The 13,915-nt window shown below is 48.3% G+C and overlaps 1 protein-coding gene across 1 annotated transcript; it reads left to right on the forward strand.

Annotated features, from left to right (window-relative positions):
- The first annotated feature begins 764 nt into the window (after positions 1 to 764).
- Positions 765 to 1,534, forward strand: LOC129041024 (olfactory receptor 7E24-like). The gene is made up of 2 exons (XM_063668082.1): positions 765 to 958; positions 1,055 to 1,534. Exons 1-2 carry the CDS (start codon positions 765 to 767, stop codon positions 1,305 to 1,307), a joined length of 447 nt encoding a protein of 148 aa, XP_063524152.1. The 3' UTR covers positions 1,308 to 1,534.
- Positions 1,535 to 13,915: the final 12,381 nt, after the last annotated feature.

Genomic DNA, 13,915 nt, shown 5'->3' on the forward strand with positions numbered 1-13,915 from the left:
CCAGAACTGCAGCCGGTCCTCGCTGGGCTGTTCCTGCCCATGTGCCTGGTCACAGTGCTGGGGAACCTGCTCATCATCCTGGCCATCAGCGCTGACTCCCACCTCCACACCCCCATGTACTTCTTTCTCTCCAACCTGTCCTTGCCTGAAATCGGTTTCACCTCCACCACGGTCCCCAAGATGATTGTGGACATCCAATCTCACAGCAGAGTCATCTCCTCTGCAGGCTTGCCTGACTCAGATGTCTCTTTGCCATTTTTGGAGGCACGGAAGAGAGACATGCTCCTGAGTGTGATGGCCTATGACCGGTTTGTAGCCATCTGTCACCCTCTATATCGTTCAGTCATCATGAGCCCGTGTTTCTGTGGCTTCCTAGTTTTGTTGTCTTTTTTTTTCTTCTCAGTCTTTTAGACTCCCAGCTGCACCACTTGATTGCCTTGCTAATGACCTACTTCAAGGATGTGGAAATTCCGAATTTCTTCTGTGATCCTTCTCAACTCCCCCATCTTGCATGTTGTGACGCCTTCACCAATAACATCATCATGTATTTCCCTGCCGCCATGTTTGCTTTTCTTCCCATCTCGGGGACCATTTTCTCTTACTCTAAAATTGTTTCCTCAATTCTGAGGGTTTCGTCGTCAGGTGGGAAAGTATAAAGCCCTCTCCACCTGTGGGTCTCACCTGTCAGCTGTTTGCTGAGTTTATGGAACAGGCGTTGGGGGGTACCTCAGTTCAGATGTGTCATCTTCCCCCAGAAAGGGTGCATGTACTTCTTTCTCTCCAACCTGTCCTTGCCTGAAATCGGTTTCACCTCCACCACGGTCCCCAAGATGATTGTGGACATCCAATCTCACAGCAGAGTCATCTCCTCTGCAGGCTTGCCTGACTCAGATGTCTCTTTGCCATTTTTGGAGGCACGGAAGAGAGACATGCTCCTGAGTGTGATGGCCTATGACCGGTTTGTAGCCATCTGTCACCCTCTATATCGTTCAGTCATCATGAGCCCGTGTTTCTGTGGCTTCCTAGTTTTGTTGTCTTTTTTTTTTCTTCTCAGTCTTTTAGACTCCCAGCTGCACCACTTGATTGCCTTGCTAATGACCTACTTCAAGGATGTGGAAATTCCGAATTTCTTCTGTGATCCTTCTCAACTCCCCCATCTTGCATGTTGTGACGCCTTCACCAATAACATCATCATGTATTTCCCTGCCGCCATGTTTGCTTTTCTTCCCATCTCGGGGACCATTTTCTCTTACTCTAAAATTGTTTCCTCAATTCTGAGGGTTTCGTCGTCAGGTGGGAAAGTATAAAGCCCTCTCCACCTGTGGGTCTCACCTGTCAGCTGTTTGCTGAGTTTATGGAACAGGCGTTGGGGGGTACCTCAGTTCAGATGTGTCATCTTCCCCCAGAAAGGGTGCAGTGGCCTCAGTGATGTGCACGGTGGTCACCGCCATGCTGAACCCTTTCATCTACAGCCTGAGAAACGGATATTAAAGGTGTCCTGCGGCGGCCGTACGGCAGCACAGTCCAATCTCAATATCTTATCTGTTCTATTCTTTTGTAGTGTGGGTTAAAAAAGGCAGCAAGTTCAAATAAGAATGATATCACAGGGTGAACACCCACTGTGATATTAGGAGTAATACCTCCCTAGGATACAAAAAATACTGTCACGGGATATACACACATGGGGTACACCCACTGATCTTAGAAGGAATATCTCCCTATAATATGAAAAATATCACAGGGTGTGCACACTGTGTAATCTTACGAGTAATCTTTACCCTGGATATTACGACTAATATCAAGGGTGTACACACATGGTGTACGCGCACTGTGATATCAGGAGTTGTATCTCCCTAGGGTGTTATGAATCATATCACAGGGTATATACTACGTGTGTACATCCACTGTGATATTTGAAGTCATATCTCTCTATGAGATTACAAATAATATCAAAGTGTATGCACCCCTGTGACCTATTAGGAGTAACATCCTTCCAGGCTATTACAGATAATGTCACAAGGTGAACACCTCGTGTGACATTTTGTACACCTTCTGTGACATTAAAAGAAACATCCTCCTAGGATATTACAAGTAATGGCACAGTGTACACACATGGTGTACACTGCCTGTGCCATCAGGAGTAACATTCCCCTAGCATATTACGAATAATATCACAGCAGGTGTACACACATGGTGAACATCCCATGTGACATTAGGCGGGACATGCCCCTAGGATATTAGGAATAGTATCAAAGTCGTTGAACATGCATGATCTACACCCCCGGTGACATTAAAAGTAACATCCCCCTAGGATATTATGAAGAATATCACAGGGAGTACACCACGTGTGACAGGAGTAACATCCCCCGAGGATAGAACGAATAATATCAGAGGGTGTAGATGCATTGTGACCTTAGTAGTAACATCTCTTTAGGATATTGTAAATCATATCACAGGGTGTACACGCATTGTGACATAGGTAGTAACATCCCGCTAGGATATGATGAGTAATATCACAAGGTGTACACCCCCTGTGACAACAGTAGTGACATTCCCCTAGAATATGACGAATAATATCACAGGAGGTGCAGCCCCTGTGATTTACGAGTAACATTTCTATAGAATATTACAGGTCGTATCACTGTGTGACTCTGTACACCCCGTGTGACATCAGGAGTAACAGCCCACAAAACTATTACGAATAATATCACAGGGTGAACACCCCCTGTGAGAAGAGGAATAATGTAGTTTTAGGACATTATGAATGATATGACAAGGTGTATACACCCTGTGATGTTAGGAGCAATATCCGTCTAGGATATCAGGAATGATATCACAGGGGACACACCTCCTGTGACATTAGGATATTACGAATAATATCCCGAGGTGTACACGCATTGTGACAGTACTAACATCCCTGTGGTATACTATGAATAATATCACAGGGTGTACATCCCTGTGACATTAGGAGTAATGTCCCCTTGAATAGGAGGAATAATATCAAAGAGGATACACACCCCTGTGACATTAGGAGTAACGTCCCCTTGAATAGGAGGAATAATATCACAGAGGGTACACAGCCTGTGACTTTAGGAGTATCACTGCTCTGGAATATGAGGAATACTGTCCCAAGGTATTAACCCCCTGGGACCTGAAGAGTAACATCCCACTGGAAGATTAGGAATCATATCAGAGTGTGTACACCAACTGTGATATTAGGAGTCCTATTTATTTTTAGGATATTGGGAATAATATCCCAGTAGGCATACACAAATAGTATGTACGTGTACGGTGATATTAAGAGATATCTCCCTAGGGTACTGCGAATAACATCACAGTGGGTGTACACCCAGTGTGATATTTGAAGTCATATCTCCCTAAGATATGATCAAAAATATCAAAGGGTGAACCCTATCTGTGACATGAAAAGTAACATCTCTGTGGATATTCCGAATAATATCACAGGGTGTACACAGCCTGTGACGTTAGGAGTAGCATCCCCATAAGATATTCCGAGTAATATCACAGGGTGTACAACCCATGTGACATTAACATCTTCTTAGGATATTACGAACAACCTTAGGATATTACAAACGCCCCCTGTGACTTTAAAAGTAACATCCCCCTAGAATATTAGGACTAATATCAAGGGCGTACACCCCGTGTGACATTAGGAGTAACATCTCCCTAGGATAGTAGGAAGAATATCACTGGGTGTACACCCTCTGTCTTGTTAGGAGTAACATCCTTCTAGGATATTATGAAGAATATCACAAGGTGTACACACACTGTGATATTCGGAGAGAGATCTCCCTGTGATATAAGGTACATCACAGAATGTACACGCAGGGTGTACCCCCACTGCGACATTAAAAGCAGTATCTCCCTATGAGAGTATGAGAAATATCAAAGGGAGAACACTCTCTGTGATATTAGATGTAATGTTTACCATGGATATTACAAATAATATCACAGAGTGTACCCACGTGAGGTACACCCACTGTGGTATTATTTGTACTGTCTTAGATATAACTCTACTATAACACAAAAAGCTATAACTGTAATATCTCTGAGATACTACAAATAATATCACAGCGAGTCTACACATAGTGTACACCCACTGAGATTTACAGTGATATCTCCCTATAGGACTACAAATATTATCGAAGTTTGTGCACCCCCTGTGACCTTAGGAGTAACATCCTTCTGGATATCGGGAATAATAAGGCATACACAACCTGTGACATTTTGTACACTCTTTGTGACATTCAAAGTCACAGCCCCCTAGTATATTAGGAATAATATCAAAGGCAGTTGACGCACACGGTGTACACCCCATGTGACATTAGAAGTAACATCCCCCGAGGATATAATGAAGAATATCAGAGAGTCTAACTGCACGGGGACATGAGGAGTAACATCTCCTAAGGACAATACGAGTAATATCAAAGGGTGTACACTCATTGTGAAATTAGTAGTGACTTCCCGCAAGGATATTACGAATTTTATGACAGGGTCTACATGCCCTGTGACATTAGTAGTCACGTTTTCCTAGAATATTACGAAGAATATAAAAGGGTGCACAGGACCTGTGACTTACGAGTAATATTTCTAGAGAATATTAAACGTAACACCACTGTGGGTACACCCTGTGTGACATTAGCAATAACATCCCACAAAACTATAACGAAAAATTTGACAAGGTGTACACCCTCTGTGACATTAAAATCAACACTTCCCTGGAATATGACGATATTATCACAGAGTGTACATTCCCTGTGATATGAGGAGTGACATCTTCTAAGGATAATACGAGGAAATTGACAAGGTGGAGAAACGGTGTGACACAAGGAGTGAGATCCCACTAGCATATTACGAATCATATCAAAGGGAACATACCTCATGTGACAATAAAAGTAACTTCTCATTAGGAGACTAACAAAAACAACCCAAGGTGTACACACATTTTGACATTCTTCTTTAGGCCCGCTAGGATATTGGGAATAAAACAAGAGTGTATAGAGTCCTGTGACATCAGGATTAACATTCCTCTACAATATTAGGAACATCGCAAGGTGTATACCAACAGTGACTTTAATAGTGGCATCTTCCACAATACGGAAAATAATGTGCCAGGGGGTCAAACAAGAGTGGCAGAAGAGAACACCGTTTAAGAGTAATGGATTAATACACGCCGGCGATGAGAGGAGTAATATCAACGATCTCCCCCCCCGGATACTACGATTCACATCGTAGGGGGGAGAGGGAACACCCTGCGAAGCGTGGAGCAATAACACCCCGATTGGGGAGTGGGAGCCAGCCCCCTAGTCCCCCCCTGGCTCCCAGGAGCCCCCTCGCAGGGGGGTGAGGCACCCCCCGCGAGGCGGGGAGTGGGAGCCAGCCCCCTAGTCCCCCCCTGGCTCCCAGGAGCCCCCTCGCAGGGGGGTGAGGCACCCCCCGCGAGGCGGGGAGTGGGAGCCAGCCCCCTAGTCCCCCCCTGGCTCCCAGGAGCCCCCTCGCAGGGGGGTGAGGCACCCCCCGCGAGGCGGGGAGTGGGAGCCAGCCCCCTAGTCCCCCCCTGGCTCCCAGGAGCCCCCTCGCAGGGGGGTGAGGCACCCCCCGCGAGGCGGGGAGTGGGAGCCAGCCCCCTAGTCCCCCCCTGGCTCCCAGGAGCCCCCTCGCAGGGGGGTGAGGCACCCCCCGCGAGGCGGGGAGTGGGAGCCAGCCCCCTAGTCCCCCCCTGGCTCCCAGGAGCCCCCTCGCAGGGGGGTGAGGCACCCCCCGCGAGGCGGGGAGTGGGAGCCAGCCCCCTAGTCCCCCCCTGGCTCCCAGGAGCCGCGGTGGACTCACTGCCTCTTTAGCATATTGTGCGTCATATTATCTCCCCTCTGGAAATTATGAACTATTTCACAGATGGGTGTACACCCGTCTTTATTGGGAGGAATATCATCCTCTTGCTCTCTGAATATTAGGAACGGTATCATAGGGGTGTTTCTACTCCCTGCGGTATTGGGTGTCATATCCTCCTCTCCCGCGTTGCAGTTAGAAACAATATTAGTGGGGCGTGTCCACCTTCTGTGATATTTAAAGTAATATCATCCTCTTCCCTCCAGTATCATGGGTACAATATCCCTGGGGGGTGTACACTTTCTGTGATATATGTAGTCATATCACCCCCTCCGCCCTGGATTATCATGAAGGACCATCTCGCACGGGGGTGTACACTTCCTGTGATATTGGGAATAATATCCACTTCCCTGTCTCTGAATATTAGGAAAAATATCACAGGGTGGGTGTCCACCTCCTGCTCTATTATGGGGAGTAATATCTGTCTATTATCGGGAGAAATATCATCCCCTCCCTTTCAGGATATTAATAACCATATCACAGGGTGGGTGAACACAGCCTGCGGTGCTGGAATTATTATCATCCTCTGCCCCTCGGGTTACTAGGAACAATATCACAGAAGAGGTGTACAGTCCCTGCGATATTGGGAGTAATATCATACGCTTCTCCCGTGAATATTAGGAGCAATATCACCGGGTGGCTGTACATTCATTGCTGTGTTGGCAGTCACGTCATACTCCACCCGCTGGATATTAGGATCAGTGTCCCAGGGTGATTGTACACCTACTGTGATATTAAAACTAATGTCATGCTCTCCATGCCTGGATATTAGGAACAATATCACAGGTAGGTGTCCACCCCCTGCGGTATTAGGAGTCATCATATTATGAATTATTAAACATCAGCCCCATTAATAATTATCAATGGTAATATTAATTAATAGTAGAACTTTATTAATCATTAATGATTATTTTAAAGATAGGATTCTGCATGATTAAAATTAATTCTTACTATTAATGTCATTTTTAATAATCTTAGTTATTAATGTTATTAATCATTGTCTTATTACCAACATCACTTACGATGGATTTAAGTAACATTAATGACGGATATCATTATTTTATTATTAATATTGATATTGCTATTAATTATTAATCGTAATCATTAATATTTTTAATCCGCATGAAGTTTTACTGTCTCCACTGTAGTTATTAATATCGATGATTACTATTAATTGCTATTATATTTATTATTTATTAATATTAATAATTAATAAAACTGTTCCCGATATCCGTGGGGGAGAGGATATGACTCCCATTATCGCAGAAAGTGTACACCCCTCTAGGATGTGACTCCTAATAGTCAGGGGGTAGAGGATGACATGATGGAAAATATCGCACTGGGTGGACATCCCTCCTGTGATCCTGTTGCTGATCTCCAGGCGGGGAGTGGACGGTATGAATCCCACGAATCCAGAAGGTGTAGACCTCCCCGGTGATATTGTCCCTAATATCCAAAGGGAGGAAAATTATCGTCTCTTCCCCTGGATATTAGGGAGGCTATGAGAGGGGGAGGGTGTACATTCCGTGCGATATTCAATGTAATCTTATCCTCTCCCTCCCAGGGTATTAAGAACAATATGACAGGAGGGGTGTACACCCCCTGCGATATTGGGAGTCATATCATCCTGTCGCCCTGAGGAGAGAAGGCATTTCTCTTTCCGTCTCCTGTCTCTGAAGAGGAGGACGAAGTAAAAGTTGAAAAACAAGAGGAATGAAGCCAGTGGCAAGACCAGCCGGTGCCACTGATGAGCCGGCCTGAGGTGAAAAGATGAACCTCCCCCACCCCCACTCGAAGCACATGTGCTCTGAATCCACCACGAAAGACCCTTTCAGGTGGAACCTCTTAGAGTTGTAAGCCCTGAGAAAAGGGCCAGGAACTCTGTCTTCCTTCGGGGGGAGCTCCGCTCTTAAGACGCGTCTCCTGTCTCCTGGAGAGGATTAAAAGGAACATGGTCCTCCTGGAATCTGGTGTCTGAGGGGTTTGTCCGCGGCTCGTCCTGCTCCGCTTCTTGGTTCAAGATGACCGAGAATTGAACCTGAGCCGTGGCAGTGAGCGTGCCGATTCCTAACCACCAGACCACCGGGGAACTTAGAGCTTTGTGGGAAATGGATTGCCTGACATTAGAAGTGGCTCGGCCGTCAGAAGGAAGCCTGGACAGGTCCCTTGTTTCTCAGGTGTGGCACAAGGGAACTGGGAAAGGATACCTAGACCAGTTCCCATACATAGACACCTGGTGACGGCTGGTGCTAGAACCCCCACAGTGGCTTAAGAGGGCAGGCAGCAGCAATACTAGTAGCAAAGGGACAGATAGCTAAGGAAGGATCCTGCTCCACCCGCCCACGGAAATCAACTCCTCAAGTTCTGTTCGACCCAACATCAGAAGGTCCACTGCAGGAGATAGCACCAGTGATCCCAGTGGTGCCCTCCCCTTCCCAGGGAAAGAGGCTCCCCACTCTTGAGCCCACAGTGCTTGCGCCTCCGCAAGACAAGCCTATCCCTAGGCCATCCAGAGTAGACAAGAGAGGAAGTGAAGACTCGGGAGAAACCCCTCCCGTGGCAGCTGGTTGATGACCCAAAACGGGGATCCAAATGCCCCTGAGAGGGCAGCGGTATGCTGGGAGAGATGAGGATGGTCACGTGGTGGACAGGCGTGTTTTTCTCTCCCAGCCCTTCACCTCTGCCGACCTTCTCCACTGGAAAAACAATAACCCGTCCTATCCCGAAAAGCCACAGGCTGGAATTGATTTGCTCCAAACTATTCTCCAGACCCACAACCCCACCTGGGCTGATCGCCACCAGTGGCTCATGTTCCTCTTTCACAGAGATGAAAGGCGGAGGGTGCTCCAAGCAGCAACTGAGTGGCTAGAGGAACAGGCACCAGCTGATTCTCAAAACCCCCAAGAGTACGGAAGGACCCAGTTACCAGGAACCGACCCCCAGTGGGACCCAAATGAAAGAGAGGATATGCAAAGGCTAAACCGAGACAGGGAAGCTCTCTTGGAAGCATTCAAGAGGGGAGCTCAGAAGGCCACAAACGTTATCAAGGTCTCTGAGGTTATTCAGGGAAAAGAAGAAAGTCCAGCACAATTCTACCAGAGACTGTGTGAGGCCTACCGTATGTGTACTGGCTTTCATCCCCATAGCCCTGAAAATCAGCGCACGATTCACGTCGTTTGAGCCAGTCAGAGCGCAGAAGACATGTGAAGAAAACTGCAGAAACAGGCTGGCTTTGCAGGGATGAATACATCACAATTCTTAGAAATAGCTAAACAGTTGTTTGTAAACAGGGATGCAGTAAGCTGTAAGGAAAACCACAAAGAGAGTGAACGTCAGGCCCGGTGAAACACCGACCTGTTAGCTGCAGCAATCAGAGGGGTCCCCCCAGAGAGGCAAGGGAAGGGGGGCCCTGGGAAAGAAACTCAGCTTGGCTGTCAGAGTTGGCAGCGTGAGCAGTGTGCTTATTGAACAGAAATCGGACATTGGAAGAACAGATGCCTTCAGCTCAAAAGAAAACAAGGTGACTCAGAGCAAGAGGCCCCGGACAAGGAGGAAGGGGCCCAGCTCGACCTGGCAGAAGTAAGTGTTCTTGGACTGAGGGAGACCGGGCTCAAGGGTCCCCAAAGAGCCTGTGGACAGAATGACAGTCGGGGGTAGAGACGTTGATTTTCTTGTAGATACCGGTGCTGAACATTCGGTAGTAACCGCCCCGGTCGCCCCCTTCTCCAAAGAGACTATTGACATCATCGGAGCCACGGGGGTTTCAGCAAAGCAAGCTGTCTGCTTGCCTCGGACTTGCACTGTAGGAGGACATAGAGTGATTCATCAGTTTTTGTCCGCGCCTGACTGTCCCTTGCCCTTGTTGGGAAGGGACTTGCTTAGCCAGCTGAGAGCCACTGTCTCTTTGACAGAGCACGGCTCTTTGCTGCTAAAGTGACCCGGAACGGGAAGCATTATGACCCTTACGGTCCCCCGAGAGGAGGAATAGAGACTTTTCTTAACTGAGCTGGGCCAAGAGAGAAGACCAGCTCTGGCTAAGCGGTGGCCAAGAGTAGGGGCGGAAGACAACCCTCCAGGGTTGGCAATCAACCAAGCCCCCAGACTCATAGAAGTGAAGCCTGGGGCCCAGCCGGTTAGGCAAAAACAGGACCCGGTCCCCGGAGAAGCTCTTCAAGGTATCCAGGTCCATCTCAAGCACCTAAGAACTTCTGGAATTCGAGTTCCTTCTCAGTCCCATGGAACACTCCCCTCCTGCCTGTTCCCAAGCCAGGGACCAAGGACTACAGGCCGGTACAGGATTTGCGCTTGCTTCATCAAGCTACAATGACTTTCCATCCAACACTACCTAACCCGTACACATTGTTGGGGTTGCTGCCAGCTGAGGAAAGCTGGTTCACCTGCTTGGACCTGAAAGAAGCTTTCTTTCATATCAGATTAGCCCCAGAGAGCCAGAAGCTGTTTGCCTTTCAGTGGGAAGATCCGGAGTCAGGTGTCACTACTCAGTACACTTGGACCCGGCTTCCCCAAGGGTTCAAGAACTTCCCCACCATCTTCGGGGAGGCGTTGGCCCCAGACCTCCAGAAGTTTCCCACCAGAAACATAGGCTGCCTGTTGCTCCAGTAGGTTGATGACCTTTTGCTGGGACACCCTATGGCAGTCGGGTGTGCCAAGGGAATAGATGCCCTGCTCCGGCACCTGGAGGACTGTGGGTATAAGGTGTCCAAGAAAAAGGCTCAGATCGGCCGACAGCGGGTACGTTCCTTGGGATTTACTATCTGACATGGGGAACGCAGCCTGGGAGCAGAAAGAAAGCAGGTGATTTGCAATCGACCGGAGCCTAAGAGCGGAAGGCATGTGAGAGAATTCTTAGGAGCTGTGGGGTTTTGTAGACTGTGGATCCCAAGCTTTGCAGTATGAGCCAAGCATTTGTATGAGGTCACAAAGGGGGGGACCAGGAACCTCTCTTATGGGGATCCCAACAGCAGCAAGCCTTTCATGAGTTAAAGGAAAAAACTGATGGCAGCCCCAGCCCTGGGGCTACCTGATCTGACAAAGCCTTTTCCATTGTATGTGTCAGAGAGAGAAAAGATGGCAGTTGGAGTTTTCACCCAAACTGTGGGGCCCTGGCCGAGGCTGGTGGCCTACCTCTCTCAACAACTAGACGGGGTTCCTAAAGGATGGCCCCCGTGTTTGAGGGCCTTGGCGGCAACTGCCCTGCTAGTACAAGAAGCAAATAAGCTGACTCCTGGGCAAAACCTGCACATAAAAGCCCCCCATGCTGTGCTGACTCTAATGAATACTAAAGGACACTGTTGGCTAATGAATGCTAGACTCACCAAGTACCAAAGTTTGCTCTGTGAAAATCCCCATATAACCACTGAAGTTTGGAACACCCTAAACCCTGCCACCTTGCTCCCGGTATCAGAGAGAGCCCTGTCGAGCATGATCGTGTACAAGTGTTGGACGCAGTTGACTCTAGCAGACCTGACCTCCAGGACCAGCCTTGGGCATCAGTAGACCGGGAACTGTAAGTGGACGGGAGCAGCTTCATCAAGCCACAAGGAGAGAGATGTGCAGCGTATGCAGTGGTAACCCTGGACACTGTGGTTGAAGCCAGATCGTTGCCCCAGGGCACTTCAGCCCAGAAAGCTGAACTCATTGCTTTAATTCGGGCCTCAGAACTCCCTGAAGGTAAGACTGTCAACATTTACACTGATTCTCGGTATGCCTTTTGAACGCTTCAAGCGCATGGAGCATTCTAGAAAGAAAAGAGCCTATTGAACTCTGGGGGAAAAGACAGAAAATATCAACAAGGAATCTTGCAATGATTAGAAGCAGTATGGAAACCCCACAAGGTGGCAGTTACGCATCGCAGAGGACACCTGCGAGCTTCCACCTTGGTGGGTTTGGGGAATTCCCGCGCTGACTCAGAGGCTGGAAAAGCAGCATCTGCCCCCTTCCGGGCACCAGTCACAGCCCCTCTGCTCCCTCAGGCACCTGATCTTCTACCTACTTCTTCTAAAGAAGAAAGAGACTTTCTCCAGGTAGAGGGAAGGACAAGTGATGGAGAAAGGATCGACTGGGTTACCAGATGGGAGAGCAGCTGTGCCACAGCTGCTAGGAGCCACAGTTGTACTGGCTTTCCATGAAACCACCCATCTAGGTCAGGAATCACCGCAAAAGTTGTTAGGCCGGTATTTCGACATCGCGCATTTGTCAGCCCTTGCCAACACGGTGACGCAGCCGTGTGGTGTGTAACCTGCCGACAGCATAAGGCGAGGCAAGGTCCAGCCATTGAGTCCGGCATACAAGCTGATGGAGCAGCCCCCTTTCAAGATCTCCAGGTAGACTTCACAGAGATGCCAAAGTGTGGAGGTAACAAGTATTTACTTGTTCTTGGGTGTACCTACTCTGGGTGGGTGGAGGCTTCTCCAACACGAACTGAGAAAGCTCGTGAACTAGCCCGTGTGCTTCTTTGAGATCTCATTCCTAGATTTGGACTGCCCTTACGGATCGGCTCAGATAACGGGCCTGCGTTTGTGGCTGACTTGGGGAACAGAAGACGGCACAGGTATCGGGGATCACATGGAAACTACATGCCGCCTACCGGCCTCAGAGTTCCGGAAAGGTGGAGTGGATGAATCGGACTATCCAAAATAGTATTCTTGTCTTCCCCGCTGGATATTAAAAACAATACCACAAGGGGCGTCCAACCACCTGCCAAAGTTGAGGGGATGTTATCCTCTCCACCCCGCCCCCGGATATTAGAGACAACAACTCAGGGGTAATGTACACCCACTGCTTTCTTGGGAGTAATATCATCCTCTCCCTTCTTGGATATGAGGCAAACTATCACAGTGTGCGTGTACGCCTGTCGCGAAATTGGATGTAATGTCATCCTGTGCCTCCCTGGATATGACGAACAATATCACGGGGGTTGTACAGCTTCGGAGATATGGGGAGTGATATCATCCTCTCCCCTCTGGAAGTCAGGGACTATATCACAGGGGTAGTGTACACCCTCTGTGATGTTGGGTCTAATATCGTCCTCCCGCCCCCTGGATATTACAAACCATATCACAAGGGGCGTGTACACACACTTTGATATTGGTATGAATACCATCCTCTCCCTCTTTGGATATTCGGCGCAATATTTCAGGTGGGGTGTACACCACCTGCGATATTAGAAGTAGTATTATTTTCTCCCCCCGTGGATATTAGCAACAATATCACAGGGGCTGTGAATATCCCCTGCAATATTTCGAGTAGTATCGTCATCTCCCCTCATGAATATTAAGAACAATATCGTGGGGGGACCTGTACACCCCCTTTGATATTTGATATCATCCTCTTCCCCCCGGATATTAGGAACAATATCAGGAAGGGATGGACACACCCTGCGATATTTGCTGTCACCTAATTGTCTCTCCCCTAGATATTAGGAAAAATGTAACTGGGGATGTGAACAGCCCTGCGATATTGGGAGAAGTATCATCCTCTCCCCCCTTGCATATTAGGAACAATAGCACGGGGGGGGGGGGTGTACTGCCTCTGCGATATTGGGAGTAAAATTATCCTCTCTTCCCCTGGATATTAGGAAGGGTATCAGAGTGGAAGGGTGTACATTCCCTGCGATACTCAATGGAATCTTATCCTCTCCCTCCCAAGGTACTAAGAACAATATGACAGGAGGGTCATACACCCTCTGCGATATTGAGAGTCATATCATCCTCTTTCGCTCTGCATATGAGGAACAATATCACAGGGTTGTGTACACCCCCTGCGATATTGGGAGTGATATCAGCCTCTCTCCCTCTGGATATGAGGAAGAGTAACACAGGGCCGTGTACGCCCCCTGCGGTAGTGGGAGTGATATCATCCTCTCTCCCTCTGGATATGAGGGAGAGTTTCCCAGGGATGTGTGCAACCCCTGCAATATTGGGAATAACATCCTGTCGCCCTCTGGATATCAGGAAGAGTATCACATGGGTGGGTACACTCCCTGCAA

The sequence above is a fragment of the Pongo pygmaeus genome, chromosome 6 (genome assembly GCF_028885625.2).
Source record: "Pongo pygmaeus isolate AG05252 chromosome 6, NHGRI_mPonPyg2-v2.0_pri, whole genome shotgun sequence".
NCBI classification, from domain to species: Eukaryota; Metazoa; Chordata; class Mammalia; order Primates; family Hominidae; genus Pongo; species Pongo pygmaeus.